This window comes from Chaetodon trifascialis, chromosome 12 (assembly GCF_039877785.1).
Source record: "Chaetodon trifascialis isolate fChaTrf1 chromosome 12, fChaTrf1.hap1, whole genome shotgun sequence".
Lineage (NCBI taxonomy): Eukaryota > Metazoa > Chordata > Actinopteri > Chaetodontiformes > Chaetodontidae > Chaetodon > Chaetodon trifascialis.
The window spans coordinates 22,435,612-22,458,414 of NC_092067.1; the positions used below are offsets into that span (position 1 = coordinate 22,435,612).

A 22,803-nucleotide genomic window follows, 5' to 3' on the forward strand; every position below is an offset into this window, starting at 1 on the left:
GAAGGGCATTACTAGGAACTGGTTGAAACCTGATGCTCCAAAAACAGGGCACTGGATGGACATTATGGAGGAGATTTACGCAATGGAGAAAATGACTTTTCATCTGCAAATCAAAGCAGGTGACTTTGCACAAAAATGGAGGAAATGGACATTATTCAAAAACAAAGATAATGCTTAATGCTTTTGTATTACTTTGTTATTTTTTTTCTCTGTTCCTGCTGTCTCTATACAAGCAAAACTTAATAAATAGTGTATATATATATATATATATATAGAGAGAGAGAGAGAGAGAGAGAGAGAGAGAGAGAGAGGGAGAGAGAGATATATAGATATATATAGATATAGATATATATAAAGAAAAAGCAGTGACAGTTGTTCTTTTCCCTTTGCACAGGGCATCTTTGTCTTCTGCCTGGTGTGGTCAGTGGGTGCCAGCTGTGATGATTCGGGGCGAGACAAGTTTGACGCTGTGGTGAGGGAGGTACTGAACGGTCCTTTAAGTGACGAGACCCGGGCCTGCCATGGCATTCTGGCCACTGTCGAGGCTCCACCTAAACAGCTAACGGTGCCCCTACCCACTGAGGGAACGGTTTACCAGTATCGCTTCATTAAAGAGGTAGGCCCGCTTCTGATCATTGTGCAGCTGAGAGCACTTTTCTGCAATTTTTTACTTAGACTGAGATTTGCACTTCTTTATGAGCTGCTAATGGAAAAAGCAAGGGGCGGTTTTAGTTGTGGTTTACATATAAAGAGTTAAGAATGGCACAAAAATAATGAATATCTCTGTCACAGTCAGGAATACAAATAGTTATATTATGCTTTAGTTTTGTTTACACCACCACACTTACCATCACCGCATTACCGTAATAACTGACAACAAACAGCAGCTTTACATTCTACATCAGCCACTTGTGGACTGCACAGTGACATTCTGTTGTTTTTTTGTTCCTTTTCTCAGAGGGGGAAAGAAGGATGTTCATTTTTTTTTTCTCTTTGTGCGACCTTTATAAAGTGGCATGCTTGTGTCACACAGCTCCACCTGTCTGTTACATATGTGTGAGTGTGTGTGTGTGTGTGTGTGTGTGTGTGTGTGTGTGTGTGTGTGTGTGTGTGTGTGTTACAGTCCAGTTACCCATCTAAGCAGATTTGCAATATTATTCCTTTAAATCTGTTTTTGAAAAAGTGTTTGAAGTTTGTTCCCACAAAGGTTTTTAGAGACAAAGAAATTTATGGCACATCTGAATTGTGTGACATTATTTTGCATTATATTTAAGTAATTATCAAGGTTTGGGCTGAGAAAATCTCTATTTAGGAGGAGTCAGTTTTATCTTCCAATGTGATCAAAGGGAAAGGCTTGGTATGGATTTAACAAAGCTGTCTGACTATATAAGACTTCTATGGATTCTATGGATTTGCCTTCAGTACTAAAGGCTACAGGATGGTCAATGTCACATTTAGCTTTAGAGCCGTTTACTTAATGTACATCAACTTTTGATATTTCTGTAGGCTATTGATATGAATACATTCACAAGGATAGGGGTCATATTAAGATTAGAGACTTTTTATATTCAAACAGCTTTATTGTCTCTGTCTCACAGCAGAGACAATTACATACCTACAGTCAAAAACAAGATATAATAAAGTCTGAGCACAATCTTTCTCTTCAGGGCCCAGGCAGGTGGGAGCTGTGGACAAATGAGCTGAAGACTGCTCCCACCATATGCAGAGACATGCAGTTCAATGAGATCATCGTGCCCACTGAGAACACAGTACGCTACATGGCACTGATGGAGCTCCTCATCACCCACCAGAAGCCCACTATTTTCATTGGCCCTACTGGTACTGGCAAAAGCGTCTACATTACAGTGAGTCAACTGCTATGTATAATATTATTTCATTAAGGTGACATTTAGAAAGCACTAAGGTATTTTGTGTTTAGCAGAAAGGAACAGCCACTTAACATTCATTTTAATGTTTAAAACATCAATAGCGTCATTCTGTAGGATGAGTTAGCATTCGTTTCTTAGCAGTGTAATCTCATCCTCAGGAATCAAAAGTAACACACAAATTGGTTGCAGGCAGCACAGCCACAGACACCAGGTGTGAAACGGCCACCGTGGAGGAATACTGAGTATCTCTCAGCAGACCGTCAGCTATTTATATCAAGGACTAATCCCCCCTCCTTCCTTTTGCTTCATTAGTTCATCCATTAGTGTGCTCAAACTTGAGACTCTTGGGTGAATAGAGATCATCTCACTGGGGATTCTGTCTTGTTCTCGACTTCCTGCCTTTTTGCGTGGTGGAGCAGCTCTGTCCCATTGAACCAGCAGACAGTCACAGAATCTCAAATCTGGCAGGAGTGATAAAGGAGTACCAGCTACTCATACCATAAGAAAGTGACGGGCATGATGCTGGCATCAGTACCGTCAGACAGCTGTACACAAGGCTCCTTCACCTGCCTGTCGACTCTTGAGTGACACAGAGAGAAGCTGTGCCACTGGTTTCTAATTTAGACAAGAGCAAGATGATGCACCATGTCTGCAGCCTGAGATCATTCACATCACAAGTCCCCTTTAATTATGCAAGTCATTACTCACTTGATTGGACAAGAATATCTATGAGCGCTTTGTGCATGCTTATAAGCATGTGCAGAAGGAAAGCTAGAGTGTGAGCTCTAAGCACACATGGTACATTATGAAAGTAACATGGAAATAGATCTGATCCTAATAAAAGGCATTAAAATAACCCATCACTACATTGTCTGTTCTCTGGGCTGTGTTCATTTTATCAAGCCCATTTTTTCAGCCTAGCCTTTCGTAAAAGTCTCCTCTAGCCTCCATGCAAAATCAAAAATTCATCAATTTTACCCTTTTGACCCTGCAGAACATTAGTTCAAATCATGTCCACAGAGGGCAACTCTTCCTACTTCATTTCGCAGTCATTTTCAGGGATTAACTGAGACCTGGTTTTTATCTAATGAAATACAAATTATAAAGCTTCTCGCAACCATTTTTGCTAGAATCAAACCAAGTTAGTACCTTGATTGCATTTTTTCGTTGAGCGAAGTCTGCATTACCAGACCTTCATTAGTCACTTTATGTGTTCTGAATATCCCAAGAAAAACACACATACAGAACAAATACTGTATTGCACACTAACAAAGCGTGTATTTCATTAGTATATGCTTACCCAAACCTTGCAATCTTTCCGTCAATTGTACTTATTTTCAAAGTATCCCTTTTCCTGATAATATCTCTTATTGTAGTACTATGGCGGTGCATCACCATTTTGCATTATTGTGTTGTACATGGTGATAATATACAATAAGCTTTCAAACTACGAGATTTGATGAAAATCTGTGTTCATGTTTCTTATATCTCTTGGCCAGGACTTTCTGTTGAATCAGCTGCAGAAGGATGTCTACAGCCCGTTATTTATCAACTTTTCAGCCCAGACTACAGCAGCCCAGACCCAAAACATTATTATGTCTAAGCTAGATAAGCGGCGCAAAGGAGTGTTCGGTCCTCCATTGGGGAAGAAAATGGTACAGCCTCTTTCTCTTTTTCTTAAGTTCATGTGATGTTTTATGCTGTTATGACTTGTTTGTTTTTCAGTTTGCGCTCATATCAGGGAAATGAGCCTCTAAAATCTTGGCAGTTGTAAGGATTTGTAGTCCCTTTATCACAAGCACCATTTTATTTTGAGATGGTTCTAGAAAAACATCTCAGCAAAATCTGTGTGGTTTTAAATATCAAATATTACGTGATACTAGCACTATCTAATCTTATTCCAAATATTTAATGTTATATTATCAGGTGGTTTTTGTGGATGATGTGAACATGCCAGCTCGGGAGGTGTACGGTGCCCAGCCTCCTGTGGAGCTGCTGCGCCAGTGGCTGGACCACTGGAACTGGTATGACATGAAGGATTGCTCCATGATCAACCTGGTGGATATCCAGATCATATGCGCTATGGGACCACCTGGTGAGTCGCAGCTGTGGTACCCTAAAGTTTATTAAAATCATAGTGAGCAGTGTAAGTGGCCTGGATTGGTTGAGAAAATGCAGGTGGTTAAGTGAGTAAAGTGAATACTCTCTTTTCCTCTGCCTCTAAACTGCTGCTGAAGTGTTGTTGAGTCAGAGTCACAAACCACTAGCTGCTATTTTGTGGAGCTTCTTGCTTACAGATAACAAGTGTTTACCACTTTTCACCTCCACTACAACTACCAGTGTAAACATCAACCCAGCCTGTCCACTGAGGCAGCTGGCAGCGAACGCTGCAAGAGGAAGAGGGTGGGTGACACACTCAGGTGCCCACACAGTTCCAGTATTTGCTCCTGATGTCTGTTCTGACAGTTGTTTAGCTTTTCTAAGCTGCTGCCCAGTATGGCCATGGTAACCATTGAACCCACACCAGAGAAAGCAATGGAGGAATTTGTACTGATGCCCAAGTATTTTGAATTTCCAATATAGGCTTGTGTCCAAAATATCCAGTTGTTCCTGTGAAAATTGGTAGCTCAAAACCACTGAACTATAGAGCTTGCAGTTACAGTAGAGCTAGTCGAAACTACTGTACTCCACAGAAAACATCTCTTCAGTAGACTGTATTGCAATGCAGTCTACAACATACAGCATTTTTTCGTCATGCCTGACAAATGCCTTGGCTGTTAGGTCATCTTTTACATTTATTCACTTGAAAACTAAAATAATGATAAAATTATGATAGAAAAGTTGAATACAACAGAAAGAGCTTTAGCTTCAACTCAGAAAGACCTAAAACAGACACTTAGTGTCAGCTGAAGCATGCCTATGAAAAGTGTTATCTGTGTCTGAGAAATAGTTTTTCTTTTTTTGTGCTGCTTGTTTCTTAGGTGGAGGGCGGAACCCTGTTACGCCTCGGTACCTGCGCCACTTCAACATGATTACCATTAATGACTTTGACGACAAGACCATGTATACAATCTTCTCCCGGATCACAGACTGGCATTTCACCATACGGTAACTACAAAGCGTGTGTAATTTGTGAGGTGTTTTTCCCCCAAATTGACAGAGTGAGTGTATGTACTTAGGAATGTTCAGAACTAAACCTCTACATATAATCCCTTTAGCTAATCTGGTGCATATGAACTACATCTTCCAATGTTGGTGTTTAATATATGACATTTGCCCCACAACTTTTAAGTCCTGGGGTAGTGTCCAACCACTTTCTTCAACAGAAAGAAACTACTCAAAGATTTGTATTTCTAAGATTTGGTTGTTAGGTCATGCGTTCATGCACTTAAAAACTGAAATAGTAATATAACATATAATATTTTAACAAACAGGCAGCTAAAAGTTAGGAGGATAAATTATTCTACACATCAGTTACAATAATTACAGGATTAAATATATTCTTTTTCCTCCCCTCTTACTGCACTGCTGCAGTGCTTACCTCAGAGATCACGAGTCCTAAAGCAATCAAAACTGTTGGATAGGTTTCAAATCTACCCAACCACTCCAGCAAATAGAAGTATCACTTGCATTTTAACAAGATCACAATTTCACACTTTGACAGTTTTTGGTGTTCTGGAAATACATTATTAATGCTAACTAATAAAAAAATGTCCTTGATCTTGTATATTTTATGTATTTATCATATAAATGTTTCATTTACACAATCACAAATTACCGATTCAGTTTCAGCACTAAACTGGTCGAAATAGTCTGAATGGGATCTGAACAATGAATCAACCATTTCATCAACAGGTTTTCTTTTCCCAAGCCATTTGAAGCTCTGACCTCTCAGATCGTGAACAGTACCATGTCAGTGTACCACGAGGCCACCAAGAACCTGCTACCAACCCCGACAAAGTCCCATTACTTGTTCAATCTGCGAGATGTCTCCCGGGTCATCCAGGGCATCTGCCTGTCACGGCCAGAGACTGCAGATGAACCATCTGTCATCAAACGCCTCTGGGTGCATGAGGTAAGGTTCAACGCAGCAAGCAGAGGAAAATACCTGACCGCCATCTAACTAAAGTAATGTAAGCATGCAAATGGAATAGAGATATCATGTATGCACAAAAAGTGGAAATACTGAGAGCTGTAGTCAAGCTACCACCTGCCTGTTAGACATGGCGTTTGTTTGGGACTTCCTATGTTGCCATCTAGCTGTAGTTTTCTCTCTCGTTAGCTGTCTTTCACACTCACTCTGTCTTTGACTTGTTGATCCTCAGGTCCTGAGGGTTTATTATGATCGACTGGTTCATGACACAGATCGATCCTGGCTCGTAAGCCATTTACAGGTGGTGTTTCAGAGTCACATGAATGAAAGCTTCCATCAGCTCTTCCAGCATCTGGACCAGGACCGTGACGGAAAGGTTACTGAGGATGACCTGCGCAGCCTCATGTTCTGCGACTTTCATGACCCCAAGGGTGAGGACCGCAACTACCGCGAGGTCCACAACCTCGACCAGCTCCGACAGGTGGTGGAGTCGCACCTGGAGGAGTTCAACAACATCAGCAAAGCACCCATGAATCTGGTGCTCTTCCGGTTTGCCATCGAACATGTGTGCCGCATTTCCCGCATCCTGAAGCAGCCAAGCGGTCACGCCCTGCTGGTGGGGGTGGGCGGGAGCGGGCGTCAGTCTCTCACCCGGTTGGCTGCCTACATGGCAGAAGCAGAATTGTTCCAGGTGGAAATCTCCAAGACCTACGGAACCACTGAATGGCATGATGACCTGAAGCTTATCATGAGGAAGTCCACGCAGGGTGAAGCTCACGGCGTTTTCCTCTTCACAGACACTCAAATCAAAATGGAGTCATTCCTGGAGGACATTGGTAACCTGCTCAACACTGGTGAGGTAAAGTGGATGCGAGGAGACATGGATGGATTGATGGATAAGTTGAGGTGCAGATAACATGTACAAACTGATTGATCTTTCAGTGAGGGTTTGATTGAAAGGTTACTTTGAGTAAGTATTGATGGAAAGAAGGATGTTTGTGTGGTAGATTGAGAGAAGAATGAATGGTCGAGAAATATATGCTTAGACAAACACAGTAGATGTGAATACACAGAATGGTGATACAGGCAGAAACTGTACAAAAGTGTTCTATTTTAGCACCTGTCTCTTATTTTTTGGTTGTTTTCAGGTGCCTAACCTGTTCGCAGTTGATGAGAAACAGGAAATCTGTGAGCAGATGCGAGTGTTGGACCGACAACGTCACCGTGACAAACAGACAGATGGCAGCCTTTTGTCCCTTTTCAACATGTTTGTGGAGCGCTGTCGCACACAGCTGCATGTGGTCTTAGCCATGAGTCCCATTGGAGACGCCTTTAGGAACCGTTTGAGACGTTTCCCCGCCCTCATTAACTGCTGCACCATTAACTGGTTCCAGGTGTGTGTATATATGTTGCATGAATTCTCGTGTCGTACCAAAAGATGCCTCAGTTAGTTAATCAAAAGACAGGGACAATGTACTGTATAGTGCACAATGTCAGTGCATCATCACAGGGGTGAAAATGAAAATTGTAAGACAAAAATATGTAAAATGTCTATAGTTTTATTTCAACTCTTAACACAGTCTATGGTGGATCTCAAACCAAACTTTATTCAGGCGTCCTTCGATGGTGATTGATGACAGTACCAGAAAATTATAGCATAGATTAAAATACACTCTATGTATGGCAGCACAGTGGCAGAACAGCATATTTCCTTCCTTATCAGACCTGGCCCGAGGATGCCCTGCAGGCAGTGGCCTGTCGCTTCCTGGAGGACATTGAGATGACAGATGAGTCCCGAGAAGGCTGCATCAACATGTGCAAGAGCTTCCACACCTCGACCATAGAACTTTCGAGTCGCTTTTTGGCTGAGTTGCAGCGCCACAATTATGTCACCCCGACCTCATACTTGGAACTCATTTCCACCTTTAAGGCCCTGCTGAAGTCAAAAAGAACGTAAGATTTAAGATGTACTTCAGATGCTACTTTATGTTGAAAAAAAAAAAAAAACATTGTTTGAGATGAAGTTTCTTGTTGCCATGAAAGACTTCAATTGGAAAGATGTCCAAAAAGCACCTGATCACGATATACTGACACAAAAATACAGATTCCATGTGTAAAATGAGTGCATATTTTCTTTATCTCTCTCTGTCCTTTGTCCAGTGAGGTGATGAAGCTGAAACGGCGCTATGAGGTGGGCCTTGAAAAGCTACAGTCAGCAGCAGACCAGGTGGCCTCTATGCAAGTTGAGCTGGAGGCCCTACAGCCACAGCTGCTTGTGGCCAGCAAGGAGGTAGATGAGATGATGGTAGTGATTAAGCATGAATCTGAAGAGGTGGCTAAGACAGAGAAGGTGGTTAAAGTGGATGAGGCCGTGGCCAACGAACAAGCCATGGCTGCCAAGGCCATCAAGGATGAGTGTGATGCTGACCTGGCTGAAGCCATGCCTATCCTGGAGTCAGCCCTGGCTGCACTGAATACTCTCACCACTCAGGTAAAAGGAGCAATATGATAGTTCGTTTACATCTCAAAGGCCATGTGTACTGCAATAGAATAGTGAAGAGGGTAAAGGCCCATGTGTTTTTTTATCTACAGGATATCACAGTGGTGAAGTCCATGAAAAGCCCACCCACAGCTGTCAAGCTGGTCATGGAGGCAATCTGCATTCTCAAAGGCATCAAGCCAGATCGTGTTCCTGACCCCTCAGGCTCCGGTAAAAAAGTGGAGGACTTTTGGGGCCCAGCCAAAAAGCTCCTGGGAGACATGAGGTTTCTCCAAAGCCTCCACGAGTACGACAAGGACAACATCCCTCAAAATCTCATCGCCATCATCCGCAACAAGTACATTACCAATCCAGACTTTGTACCAGAGAAGATTCGAACCGCGTCCACTGCAGCTGAAGGCATGTGTAAGTGGGTTTGTGCCATGGACAAGTACGACAAGTAAGTACCATTCTTCTTTATCCGTGTTCTCAGTTATGAGAAATGATGCATATTCACAAAGGCTGAGACAGCTTTTGTACAATGTCCTGGTGCAAGTGTACCCAGGATTGATAGAATTTATAGAAGCTAAAGGTTTAATTAGTGAAATACACAAGAGGTATAGGTACAATGAATGTAATTGTTTTTGTTAATTTCCACTCAGGAATGATCCAACTCATTTAAGAATCTGCACAGTTCTTTATCCTGTAAATGTTTACATGCTACTTCATTCTCCTGAGTGAAATGCTTCATGTGTCCTCCAGAGTAGCCAAGGTGGTGGCTCCAAAGAAGGAGAAGCTGGCACAGGCTGAGGGCGAGCTGAAAGTGGCCATGGAGAGCCTCCAGAAAAAGCAGGCAGCCCTCAAAGAAGTCCAGGATAAACTTACAAAGCTTCAGGAGACTTTGGATGCTAACAAAAACAAAAAGGCTGACCTGGAGAATCAGGTTTGTGCTTTTTCTATCTAGCTATGTAGTGAAAAAAAAAAACGTGTATGAGTGTAAGTACAGTACTAGATGAAACTCTGAGAAACAAACATGATAACAAAGATGAGACCGTACCACTGACGGAACAGCCAGACAAAGATAAGTGGCTCACAACGTGTTGAGGCCACTGATAGACCAAACAGCTGGCCCAAGTCGGTGACTACTCAATTACACAAACTTGCTCCGGCTGGCATGACCTTCATTCTGTTCCCTGCCACAGCACAGCATATGTTTACTTCCCTCCTCCGATGATGTCCTCCAGGTGGATCTGTGCAGTAAGAAGCTGGAGCGAGCTGAGCAGCTTATTGGAGGCCTGGGTGGAGAAAAGACACGCTGGAGCGAAATGGCCCTCAATCTGGGAGAGCTCTACAATAACCTGATTGGGGACATCCTAATCTCAGCGGGCATAGTGGCTTACCTGGGGGCTTTCACCTCCAGCTACAGACAGGTAAGCTGAGGGAAGTATTATTTGCCTTACTTAAAGCCCTGCACTTACACTTAGATTTTTGAGCTACAAGGGTTTAGTTTCACTGTCAGTACAAACTTAATCAGTTTACGGTCCTGTATTTTCTGTGTATTTCTCCCTTTGTTTATGTAAAGTCTGTCCTCAGAGGGACATTGCTGCTACATTTGGAGTAAACATTAATTGTGAGGCTAATGATTTGTGAATTACACTGTGACCAATGCAAATCCTGCCCAGACCAATAAAAGCCAAATGCTTTAGAGCAGTTTGGTGGAAAATAAATGCTCCTGAGGTACCAAAACACTTTTTCCTTCTGCTGAACTTCACCTGTCTCTCAGACTAAGTCAGTGTTTAAAGGCCATCTTTTATACTTTGTCACACAAAGGGCTGTTGTGATGCTGTTGTGAATGGGAATGTGCGTGAGTGGCTATGCATGTGTGTCAGTCAGTTTACATGAATCTCTGTGTCAATACATACATATGCTCTCACTTTTTCGGATTAGTGTGGGGGTTTGATTCTGACAGGTGACAAGTGAAGTGAAAATAAAGTCATTGCCAGTAAATGTACTTCTCTCCAGGACCAGACAGAGGAGTGGATGAATCTTTGTAAGAGCAGAGAGATCCCATGCTCCCCCAACATGTCTCTGATGAACTCCCTGGGCGATCCAGTAAAGATTCGTGCGTGGACCATCGCTGGCCTACCATCAGACAGCTTCTCCATAGACAACGGTATCATAATCTTGTGAGTATCAAAGACAAACTGTACACTGATGTGGCATTCTCTCTAGAAATGCATGCATCAATATGTCCTTTGTACTCAGTGTTGTAATGCAAAGAGGTCAATGCACCAACTATGCATGTCTCGAGCAACATTTTTGTTGCAGATCCGATTCATTTGATAATGAGCATCCGCCGACAGCCAGTGTTGATACAAAGAGTTTTTCCTCCACTATAAAGATGTACAGTGAAGTGCATAATACACCTGTACTTGTGTTGTTGTGGTAGAAAAGTCTGGGCAAGATTTGGACAGCATCTCCAAATTACATAATGACATGAGCACAGACTGAAAATTGACTTTCAAATGCACTTTTCACAAATGCAGCATTTTAGAAGCGTGGCGCCCCTGCAAATTGTTGCTGGAGTAGAGGCAAAGCAATCGATCTTTTTTTTTAAACCCAAAGGGCCTCTGCTCACTTCACGCCTCTGAGCGTGAATATCATCATTGAAACTGCTGGCTGCTGTTTATTTCTTACACCACTTTTCCCTCACTGTGCAAAAGGTATAGGTTCCAGTATTTTAAAGGAGTGCGGTTGTGTGTTGTGTATCACAATGGCTTTTAATTAATCAAAGGATCTAGATTAGATTTCCCATCACAGATTACTCTAACTTTGTAACCTTTCCTACAAGTAACATTGCCTGATTCAACCTTAAGTGCAGGAAAAAAACGTAATATCACAAGACATCTGCTTGTTTGTGTAAATGAAGCAGCAACATTGCTTTTTAATCACAATGCTATGGCCCCTGGTGTGCTACCCAACTGTGAGCTGTCTAACTGTGCTCAGAGTGAATATTCACCCCAAAGCTTCTCTCTACATCTCCGTGCTTGTCCTCCAACAACCCCCTGCTGTTCGGATGTCTGGTGGTTAACACTTACAGGATCTCTCTCTCTGACAAGGCAGCACTATTTGATCAGCCACTTGTGTGTATCTGTATGTGTGTGCGCGTGCGTGTGTGTGTTTGTAGAAACGCCAGGCGGTGGCCACTGATGATTGATCCACAGGGCCAGGCCAACAAGTGGGTGAAAAACATGGAGAAGGCCAATAGCCTGCATATCATTAAACTAAGTGATGCTGACTTTGTACGCACTCTGGAGAACTGCATTCAGTTTGGCACACCAGGTAAGCACAAGTATGTCTCTGGTTTGATGACTGTGCTGTTGCTGCCTAGGGTCTTATTTGTGTGTGCATCACCCACATTGTTGCAGTACCTGTCATTGCCTGCTGAGGTCTCTCTTCACCACATGCACCACTAATGGCTCTGATAAGAATGTTTTTCTCCTTTGTTCCGCAGAGGGAGAATTCTTATATGCTGTATTTCTCTGTGTGAAGTTCCAATGAACCTTTATGCCTATTGCACCATTAGTGTGCCAGACTACTGTAAATCCTACAGAGTCCCAGTATCAGGGTCATATTGATATGAGGGAGATTGGACTATTTTCTGTGCTTCCAGTATATACTCATAATTTCATTTTGTAGGATTTTTAGGGGGTATGAGAGGTAACAGCAAGACATGAATTAGAGTTAGAAACAGACAGAGGTGAATGTCTCTGTATGCAGATGACCTGCTTTTATATGTAACAGACCCCCGTGAATCTATCCCCATCACACTGTCTGTTTTGAAAGAATATGTGAAATATCTGGTTATAAGTTAAAGTTTAAGATAACAGCAAATTAATGGAAATATTTGGGCGTGGTAACAATAAAGGGTATTGCCAGCTTGTTTAAAGTAAACTTTAAGATGCTGCTTCTGAACTCGGTCCCACCTCCCCTTCGCTTTTCCAGGCAGAATCAAAGCTCTAGAAATGAATATCCTTCCCTCCCCTCTGGAAATTTTGGTTTCTATTTCAAACTATTCTGATACTACTATGAAAATCCTTTTTCCATCCATCCACTGACAAAGCATTTTCTAGTTTCATTTGGTTCGAGAGGAGACCTAGAATTAAGAGAGCTTATTTGCAGTGGTTAAGACCAGCTGGGGAATGGGATTACATCATTTCCAGTTGTAATATTGGGCTAATAACATTCATGCTCTCTCCTTTTGGACTCAATCTGATAAGCATGCTGAAAATCCAATTTAGGTATGCATTAACACCAAGTTGAGAACAATCTCATTGTGGCTCAGTCTCTGAAAATATGGTCTGCTATTAGGAAGAACTAATGATGGCAGAATGGTTCAGCTTTTCTCCCATCTATCATGGATGACTCTTTTGGTATTTGGAAATGGAATGGCATAAGCCACATTAAAGCCATTTCCTTCCTTTGAGCAACAGCAAAATATGCTTAATTTACCACAATCCCACTTTTCAGATTCCTCCAGGTTTGTTGTCATATTAACGCTAATATACCTTCCTTCCCCAGTTTGTTTGGTGAGTCGCCAATGGAATCTCTGTTTTCCTTCAAAAAGGGTTGCAATATCTTTTATATATAATTTTCTTCTCCCATTTATAAAACTAACTGCAGATTCTAAGGTCTGCATTGGGGTAGCTTTGACAGTGGGGCAGTGGGCAAAAGCCCTGGAAGGGGTGCATACGACCTCAATTTTGCCCAGCGTGGCCTCATTCAGTTCAAGGTGCTGCATCGCCATTGTTTCTCTAAAGTCGAGCTCTCTAAATTTTCCCAGATGTAGATTCTGCCTGTGAAGGATCTAGACTTTCTCCTGCCTCTCTATCACACTCATTCTGGCAATGTCCTAATCTGCCCACCTGTTGGCGTTCAGTTTTCAAAACATTGTCGGGTAATTTAAAATGCTAATTTAGTCAGATCCAATGAAAGCTATTTTTGGCTTTGCTAACATAGAAATTGATTCTTCTCCACTGGAAGAATTCTCATCGTCTGAGCTGGACTCAAGCTGGAGAAACTGAGTTACCTCTGGTAACTTTTAGAGAATTTGGAAACCATTTATGTATTACATTAGTGCTAAGCTTTAAACCCCCACCTTCCTGAATGTAACTCCATATGGAGTAAATCACTTTTATTGTTATCTTGTACCTATCTCTGTCTTTGCACCCATCACAATGATAAGGCTTCGGCCTTTCCCTTGTGCAACTGCCTGCTGTTAATATGTCTGTCTGTGTATTTCTTTTTTCTCCGTCTTCATTGCATTCCCTTTACATTGTTTTATTTCAAAAAAGCCAATAAAATATGTTAAAAAAGAGACAGAGGCAGCTATACAGCCATTAAAAAGACATCTAAATAATGACCAAACTCAGCCAGCCGTTGGGTCTTTGCCTACTGTCAGGCTGCAAGGCTAACAGTTCAGAGAGTAGCTTGTCCTTGCAGGGTGCAAAATAGTCCCCGGAGGCTCCACTTCCACACTCAACAGCCAATTCTCTTACACAGTTTTACGGTTTCTTGCTGTTTGTATTGCAGCTCACAATCCTGATTATGTGCTGGTATCTTTAGTTTAGCATGGTTGAACTTATGTTTCCCTGTCACATCTTTTGATAGACTAGTCTTTATTAAATGGTACGAGGGTACCATTTAATCTGCTCAATTATTAACATTATTGATGTGATGTGCTAGGACACAGTGATGCTCCAAAGTAATTTGGAGATGGTTGACCTGATTTTATCCCCAATCTAGTAAGAGAAAGTTTGAGTTGTCCTTCGCACTGAATCCTGTATCAAAACATAGTCAACACCTCAAGGCATGTCAATTATGGATGTTCTTAACATGAGAACAGCATTATCATACTTAATGTGAATTCACATTAGCAACGATGTCATGGGAACAAGGCATCTCTAACTGGAGCTGCTTTACTTGCTTCACTGATTTCTTGGTATTGAGCATGTTTGGACATGTTCATGGAGTTTCATGGGCTACAATGGAAGTTAATTGTTTAGTGCAAATCACAGGGAGCTGAAAGAGACCAAGTGACTCTTATAAGCGCTGTAATGTCACAGTAATGCACTGCACAATATATCACTGCAATAGATATATCGTACTTAAAAACTAGGGATATATCAGTACAACTTGTGTAAGTTTCTGAATGCAGTATGAGCTTTGATTGCTGTAAAATGTCTTCTACAGCTCCAGTAAAAATATTAATAACCAATATTAGAAAATATATTTTATTTCAGTGCTGCTGGAGAATGTTGGTGAGGAGCTGGACCCTATCCTGGAGCCTCTGCTGCTGAGACAGACCTTTAAACAGGGTGGTGCCATGTGTATCCGCCTGGGAGACTCCACCATTGAATATGCTTCAGACTTTCGCTTCTACATTACTACCAAGCTACGCAACCCACACTACCTGCCTGAGACCTCTGTCAAGGTACTGTAGTGGAAACTGTGTCAGGCACTGCACTTTCACTCACTTTGCATCGTAGAAACATTTTATTATTAACATGGAAAATACTGTGTGCCAGTGACACAAACAGACGTGAGTGATAGACATGACCCTGCACACACCTTTAGTCATGACAGTGTAATCAGAGCATTTCCTGACAGTAGCCACAGGCCTCAGCTGTTTGCAGAGGGTGATAGTCTTGTTGTAATAAGCCCTTTGCAATCATGGATGCCTCCTCTACCTACCACCTCCATGCAGATGGAGCTGGGGCCTAAGGATAGATGTAACTTCTCCAACAAATCTGCTGCCAAATCAGAGGGGAGTCATTGAATACATGCTCTCACTGGAATCAACACAGACATCTGCACAACATCTGCCTTTCTAATATTATTTTACACCGCCATCACAATTGATAGCAAGTCAACCGAATTTGTTTCATTATCCCATGTTATTGTTATTAAGCCGAGTGGACTGACTTTACATCATACAGTGTGCTGTTGCTGACATGTAGCTGCTATGTGGGGCACTGTATGTTCTGTTGGTATCATGCACCCTGAAATGTGTCAGGTGAAAAGTTATTAAATTGGTCTGGACTGTCGAAATATGGGGTTTTCTCCAATTTGTGATTAGTTTTAGCCATGCTATAGATGACAATGTGAGATGCTCAGTTGGTCAGACTACCACGTTGGTCCAGGCTGTGATAATGTCTGTTTATATCTCAGCATCTACTAGAATGGATTGGCTCAAAATTTTGTGCAGACTTTCGCAGTTCCCAGACATGTGTCCTCATGACTTTGGTGATCCACTGATTTCTTGTCTTGATTATTGGACAGATTGACATGAAATCTGCTCCAGACATCGATATCCCCTCAGGATGAATCATAATATTTTCAACACTAAAAATACTTTACCAGCAGTTTGGTTTACATTGTGTTTAGTACTAATTAGCAAATCTTAGTGTGCTAACATGCTAAACTTAGATGGTTGACATTATAAACATTATACCTGCTGAATATTAGCATGTTAGTGTTGTCATTTTGTGCATGTTAGCATTCTAGTGTTAACATTTAGCTCAAAGCACTGCTGTGCCTCTTAGAGCTGCAAGCGTGTCTGTAGACTCCTAGTCTTGCTTATTTTAAAATTTGAGCTCAATACAAAGTTGAACTGACTAATTATTTTAGACTTTCAGAACTTAAGAACTAGTTTTTCCGACTGATAGATGAGCCCTACTTTCCCCCGTTGGTTCCCACTTACTGCATCATACAGTACCACTCAAATAGCTGCACGTTTTTACCCTAGCAACACAGTGAATCATGATACTCTTATACCGCCTCCCCTCTGGAATCCAGTCTCACAAAAAAAAGAAAATAAAAAAATCCAAGAAAAAGAGCATTAAAGGAAATTGCATTACATAGAGGCGAGGGGTTGGAAAGCATTACGGAAGATCACATTTCAGGCATCTATTTGCAGGGGCCCCACTCTTTATGGGCAGCTATTAGATAGATTCAACTCATTTTTCACAACTGACCCAATCCGTCTTTTTTTCCTTTATGCGTAGGTCTTTTTTTTTTTGCTTACAGGACAGTACTCCATGAGGCTTCCATTATTCCCATTAAGCCCTGTTTGAAATGCAATACTTTCCAATACAAGAGGGCAAGCATCTAGTAAACCAACCCTTAAGGGAAGGAGGAAAGCGAAGAAGGAGGGTGTATGTGTGAAAAGGACAAACAGGAGATTTATATGAGCGCTGAGTCTTTACCACCAGCTGAGTGGGTCCGTAGCATCAATAGAAATGGAATTAGGCCCCGAGAGAAGTGCACTCGTTTATTAGGGCAGAGAGTAGATAGCAGATACAGTATAGGCTTTTAACCTCTTGGTAAGTGCAGAACAGAATGACTGAGGCTGTGCTAAGAGACACACTCATTCACTCCTAGCTGCAACGCTTTTCACAGAAAAGAGTATATGTGTCCTACCTGTGCTTTGCCAAGGCTGGAGTGGTTATTGGAAATGGTTGCATGGAGAGGCACTGTAGATGATCAACACTGCTCTGTGAAGTACTTTCAAACATCTGAGAGCAAGGGTGGGGCACCTCACCCCCAAACACACACAATCATTTGTGCAAGTTTATGTCAGTTTACTGTATGTCTGTGTATTTCTTCTTCTGTGGTGTAGGTAACCCTTCTGAACTTTATGATCACCCCAGAGGGCATCCAGGACCAGCTGCTGGGCATTGTGGTGGCCCGGGAAAGGCCTGATCTGGAGGAAGAGAAACAGGCTCTCATCCTGCAGGGAGCAGAGAACAAAAGGTACAGTAGTACACATCAGACCCAGGTCGTATACTAATCAAATGAAATGTCTCCTTCGTCATGGTACAAACTTGCATTTTCTTCAGACAACTGAAGGAGATTGAGGACAAAATCTTAGAGGTGCTCTCGTCCTCTGAGGGCAACATCCTTGAGGACGAGACGGCCGTCAAGATCCTCTCCTGCTCCAAAGTGCTGTCCAATGAAATCACAGAAAAGCAGGCTGTGGCCGAGGTGACGGAGCAGAAGATCGATGAGACCCGCATGGGCTACACACCCATCGCCGTGCATTCAGCCATCTTGTTCTTCTCCATTGCTGATCTGGCTAACATTGAGCCCATGTACCAGTACTCCCTCACCTGGTTCATTAACCTCTTTATCAGCTCCATCGATAACTCCGACAAGAGCGAAGACTTGGAGCAAAGGTAAGCAGAGCTGACAAATGAACCAGCCAAATAATTGTTCCTACAAGTCACTTAAGCGGGTCATCGAACAGTAGCTCAGCACTCTCTGTCCACTCGAAAAATCATATTGTAAACTGTTAAAAAAAAAGGAATTTAAAACTATTAATAGTGCATAAGTGTGGATGCGTTTGTGAGTTCTCTTTGGATTATTAAAATGCTGGCATGTGTGTCTTCCCCAGACTACAGATCCTGAGAGACCACTTTACCTACACGCTGTATGTCAATGTGTGTCGCTCACTGTTTGAGAAGGATAAGCTGCTCTTTTCCTTCTGCCTCAGTGTCAGTCTGCTCATGTACAACAAACTGGTAGGAATATACACATGCTGCACACATGTACAGCACTTCACTTAAACCATGGCTGTTGCTTGAGAGCACATTCAGTGTTGTTGTTGATGGGTTTATTGGTAAGTGGTTAGCTAATCAAACAAGCTGGTTAGCCGGGTTCACAATCAGCCCTCTCTATGATTCCTATAGATTATCTGTATCTTGTATTTTCACAGTGCATAGAATTTTTATCCAAAGATAATCTGCTAAAATGGTTCAGCTTTAAATCACTAATTCTAGTTAATCCTCCAATGTGCTAAGACCTCAATAGCTACATGACAGCAATTAATGTCGTAGGTGGATGAAGGCGATTGGCGCTTCCTTCTGACGGGTGGTGTGGGCCTGGACAACCCCCACTCGAATCCCTGCACCTGGCTTCCCAAGAAGTCCTGGGATGAGATTTGCCGCTTGGATGAGATGAAGCAATTCAAAGGTCTGCGTCATGACATGGCTCGCCTCAGGAATGAGTGGAAGAAGGTCAACGACAGCCCTGTGAGTGTCATTGCGCCAATTGGCTGTGGCTCTGTTTGTGGGTGTCCTATATGTTTTGTGTTGGTAAAGACAAATTGGGGAGAGTTAAAAAGGTCAGTGTTTTTTTTTTAACTGGCACGCACAGCAAGGCACCTTTTAGTCAAAATACCCACAGAACTAGAGGGAGGCAAAAATCTGTGAATCGTAGTTGATAATCACATGGCATGGCTGGTATCTTGTTGTAGAAACTGCAAATGTGTTGACTTTCAGTTGAAAATGTGTTTGTGGTTAGTAGTTCAGGAGGCTAGCAATTTATACTGGGGCACCAATAAAATGATGGACCACAAAATAACACCTCGCTGCAGTCTGCTGCCTCTAAAACCACCAGAACATTTGGATTCTGGACGAGCCACTGGACCAAAGTCTATAGAGAGCAAATGGTAAGATATTTAGGGATTTTACCAGATATTTTGTCAACATGCGGTGTATGTGGACACTGAGGCATTGCACACACAGTCTTAGGTAGCACTACTTGGCACCAGCTTGAGCAATTGTTTGCCTGTGAGGAGAGAGCAAACCTCACAGCAGTGCCGCCCTGGGTGTTATGTACTGCTTTGATTTACCAGGCAAATTATTCAAAATGTAACTATTTTTGAAGCCAACCTTTCAAAGTGTGCCCAATCAGATTAAAGCTGACCAAATATGTCGAATATGGAGACAACATGATTGACTTTCCAAAACTATAATATTACTCTATTTCAAAAAATGATCTGTATTTTTTTTTTTTGCTGTTGTTGTTGTTCTGTCTATTATTATAAAAAGTACAATATAACCTATAGTGAAATCCATTCTTTAACCCATCGTGAGCATCATGAGCAGTGGACAGCCATGGCAACAATGCAGAGTGCTGTTCCACTGGGTTTGGTACATGAACCACAGGCCAGCTTTGTCCACTCTACAGCTCAGCAGGGTACCTCAGTGGGATCCCACAACACTCATGCATATATTACATTAACAGGACACATGGCATGATTACTGGATATTTTTATGTTTTCATCATTTTAGTTTTTCAAAGCAGTTCTGCTTCTTCTATTGCCTTCAATTTGCATGTCTTCAAATCTGAAAGTATTTCATTACTGATAGCTGCCTGACAGGTCTTTGTTTACTACAGTATAATCACATTATATGGCTGCTTATGTTACATTATTGGTACTAGCTGTAAATATACAGCTTAAATGAATATTTTATTAGTTTTTGTCTGTCTTGTAACTATTTGCTGATTCAGTGATGGTGAATTAGGTTTCAGTGTCTTATTTTATTTTATGTCAAATATCTGAGTTTTATTAGTTTAAATGTAACATAGAGAAAAGGGGCAGGGATGAAAAAAGTGGGAGGAAAGTAATTTACCTGTGTGCTGGTGGAGGTAATGCACACAGGCACAGTTCCTCCATCTCTGAATGATAACGAATCTAAAATTGAAGTTTTATCTAATTACATCTTTTTTGTTCCTGTTGTGTTAGTCACATTTATGCAGTCTGGATGCAAGAACAGCTGTTTAATCAACGAGTGCTGCACACAAACATGTGTGCAGCACTCATGCTTGTCTCTTTGCTGTCACACACATACACACACACTCACACACACACACACACACACACCATCTTTGATTTATAATCAACAGAATCAGCCACAACACTTCTATCTAATTAAATCTAGTTTGTTCCAGTTGTAGAATTCACATTTATTCAATCTTGATGCAAGAACAGCTGTTCAATCAAGCGCACAGGCACTCAGGCTCACACACGCTAACACACCCCTGAACACACAGAGAATCCCCAGGAGATCCTAAATAGGTGTATCCATCTCAAAGCACCTGCCAACACACATAGCCAGAAGTCTCTCGATAAACAGCCCGGGGAAAATAATTCCAAAAGTTCCAGCTACCATTGCTGACTTCGTCTGGTACACTTGTTCCACAAATTAATCAAACATATTGCTCTGACCCAGTACCCAGTGGCTTTTGTGTTTCCCCACCTCTTTCTTCTTCCGCTTTTTCCTTTTCCACAGTCTTTTCTTGTTCATACATATTTATCTATCTCCCCAATCACATTACAGATTACCCCTCTTTTTGCTTAATTGCATTGCGTAATCTTGCAACAGCTTGATACTATGCAACCCCATCCCAGAACTTCTCTCATCCTCTCCAAGAAAAGTCAAAAAGGCATTCAGCTGCAGCTGCAGAGGTAACCTAATGATGGATGAATAAAAATGACTGAATTTCCTCACACTAAACAGTATTAAAAGATTTCAGTTGTTTCAGTTATTTAAGTGGCTGTTAGTACTGCTCTGGTTTACTCGATTGTATTGTAGGCCAATCACTTAAGTGTCGGCATTGGAATTTAGGTTTATGCAATAGAATTACTACATGATCTTCTCTCCGGTGTGGAATCTGAAGTAGTCTCCCGTGTGCAGTCTGATCACAATATGTGCTGTGTTGTGCATATCTGCAGAACCCACATCAGACTCCCTTTCCAGATGAGTGGCAGGAGAAGCTGACCCAGTTTCAGAAAATGCTGGTGATCCGCTGTCTGAGACCAGACAAGGTCAGGTCAAACTCTGTTTAACTCAGTTTTTTTCGTTATCCTAAACATTTTTCAAAATTTCCCCAAAAAGCACTTCCTTTATACACACTCCATTTATGTTCGCCCCAGATTATTCCCATGGTGCAGGAATTCGTTTCCGACAGTTTGGGTCGTCCCTTCGTCGAAGCGCCGCCCTTCAACCTGAGTAAGGCCTTCGTTGATAGCCACTGCTGTGCCCCCCTCATCTTCATCCTCTCTCCCGGCTCAGACCCCATGGCTGCTTTGCTCAAATTCGGAGATGAAAAGGTACGGAGACAACTGGGAAATTCAGCAGCTTTGAAGCCTGTCGCGTGTACAAACTCAGAAGAAGGAGAAATGGAATCCTCCAGATTTCCCAGGCTCCCACACACATCTTAAAAGCACTGAAAATTATTTTGGCTCCTTCCCAGTCAAAAAGCAGCTGCAGAAGAGAATGTGTGTGTGTGTGTGTGTGTGTGTGTGTGTGTGTGTGTGTGTGTGTGTGTGTGTGTGTGTGTGTGTGTGTGTGTGTGTGTGTGTGTGTGTGTGTGTGTGTGTGTGTGTGTGTAGGGCTTCACAGGTAACAAGCTGACCTCCCTCTCTCTGGGCCAAGGCCAGGGTCCTATTGCTATGCATATGATTGAGACAGGCATTAAGGACGGCACCTGGGTGGTTCTTCAGAACTGCCACTTGGCCACATCATGGATGTCAACACTGGAGAGAGTCTGTGAGGTCAGAACACACACTTGTGCTTTTTAATACACCAGATGGGAACAGTGCTAATACATATGCAAATTTTTTTCTCGGTCTTTGTGGCTGTGAGCAGGAGCTGAACCCAGACACTACGCACCCAGATTTCAGGCTCTGGCTGACAAGCTACCCGTCTCCCACCTTCCCTGTGGCGGTGCTTCAGAATGGGGTGAAGATGACCAATGAGGCTCCGAAGGGCCTCCGCTCCAACATTGCACGCTCATACTTAATGGACCCCATCTCTGACCCCGAGTTTTTTGGCAGCTGCAGCAAGCCGGTCAGTGTGTGTGTGCATATCCATCATGCCTACATCAGTGGGTGTCCTGAGCTCCTTTGTGTCTGTTATCACCCCATCTGTGCATTTCAAAGTGTGTTTGTTTTAACTGTGGAAATACTAAACTACCACCACTATTTATGTAATTATTTACCTAAGACTGGGCCTCCTGTTTCTGCTTATACCCCTCTCAGGCTGTGTTCAAGAAACTACTGTATGGCCTGTGTTTCTTCCACGCCCTGACTCAGGAGAGGAGAAAGTTCGGACCTTTAGGCTGGAACATTCCATACGAGTTCAATGAGACCGACCTCCGGATCTCAGTACAGCAGCTACACATGTTCCTTGAACAGTATCAGGTAGTTATTTTATAAATTTCTGTCCCTTCAGGGATGATTTTTAAATCTCTTTTGTTTCCTCAGTAACAAAATTACATAAAGTGTGATATGCAGGCTAGTGCACACAAACACAGCATTCTTCTGTCACACATACTTTACATACACTCACGTGAACTGATTATATATCTGTCGGACAGAGTAATACTCCTGATGTACCTACACCATCCACCCCTATGTATATGTTCAACATCTAAACCCATAATAGAAATTCTGGCTTTTACAAGTGGGTGTCTCTTCACTCAAGTATCTGCTT

At 42.3% G+C, this 22,803-nt stretch overlaps 1 protein-coding gene across 1 annotated transcript in view; it reads left to right on the forward strand.

Moving 5' to 3' along the window:
- The window catches only part of dnah7 (dynein, axonemal, heavy chain 7), a 73,295-nt gene that overhangs the window by 38,364 nt on the left and 12,128 nt on the right, over positions 1–22,803 (forward strand). The window contains exons 35-59 of the mRNA XM_070975445.1: positions 395–616; positions 1,668–1,865; positions 3,389–3,544; positions 3,816–3,984; positions 4,871–4,997; positions 5,745–5,964; positions 6,215–6,841; positions 7,131–7,376; positions 7,706–7,935; positions 8,143–8,473; positions 8,575–8,921; positions 9,224–9,404; positions 9,706–9,891; positions 10,484–10,647; positions 11,649–11,803; positions 14,764–14,954; positions 17,142–17,275; positions 17,362–17,697; positions 17,916–18,042; positions 18,358–18,552; positions 21,042–21,134; positions 21,243–21,419; positions 21,702–21,863; positions 21,958–22,158; positions 22,350–22,511. Coding sequence (XP_070831546.1) covers positions 395–616; positions 1,668–1,865; positions 3,389–3,544; positions 3,816–3,984; positions 4,871–4,997; positions 5,745–5,964; positions 6,215–6,841; positions 7,131–7,376; positions 7,706–7,935; positions 8,143–8,473; positions 8,575–8,921; positions 9,224–9,404; positions 9,706–9,891; positions 10,484–10,647; positions 11,649–11,803; positions 14,764–14,954; positions 17,142–17,275; positions 17,362–17,697; positions 17,916–18,042; positions 18,358–18,552; positions 21,042–21,134; positions 21,243–21,419; positions 21,702–21,863; positions 21,958–22,158; positions 22,350–22,511 — 5,337 coding nt within the window. The remainder of the gene's footprint in view (positions 1–394; positions 617–1,667; positions 1,866–3,388; positions 3,545–3,815; positions 3,985–4,870; positions 4,998–5,744; positions 5,965–6,214; positions 6,842–7,130; positions 7,377–7,705; positions 7,936–8,142; positions 8,474–8,574; positions 8,922–9,223; positions 9,405–9,705; positions 9,892–10,483; positions 10,648–11,648; positions 11,804–14,763; positions 14,955–17,141; positions 17,276–17,361; positions 17,698–17,915; positions 18,043–18,357; positions 18,553–21,041; positions 21,135–21,242; positions 21,420–21,701; positions 21,864–21,957; positions 22,159–22,349; positions 22,512–22,803) is intronic.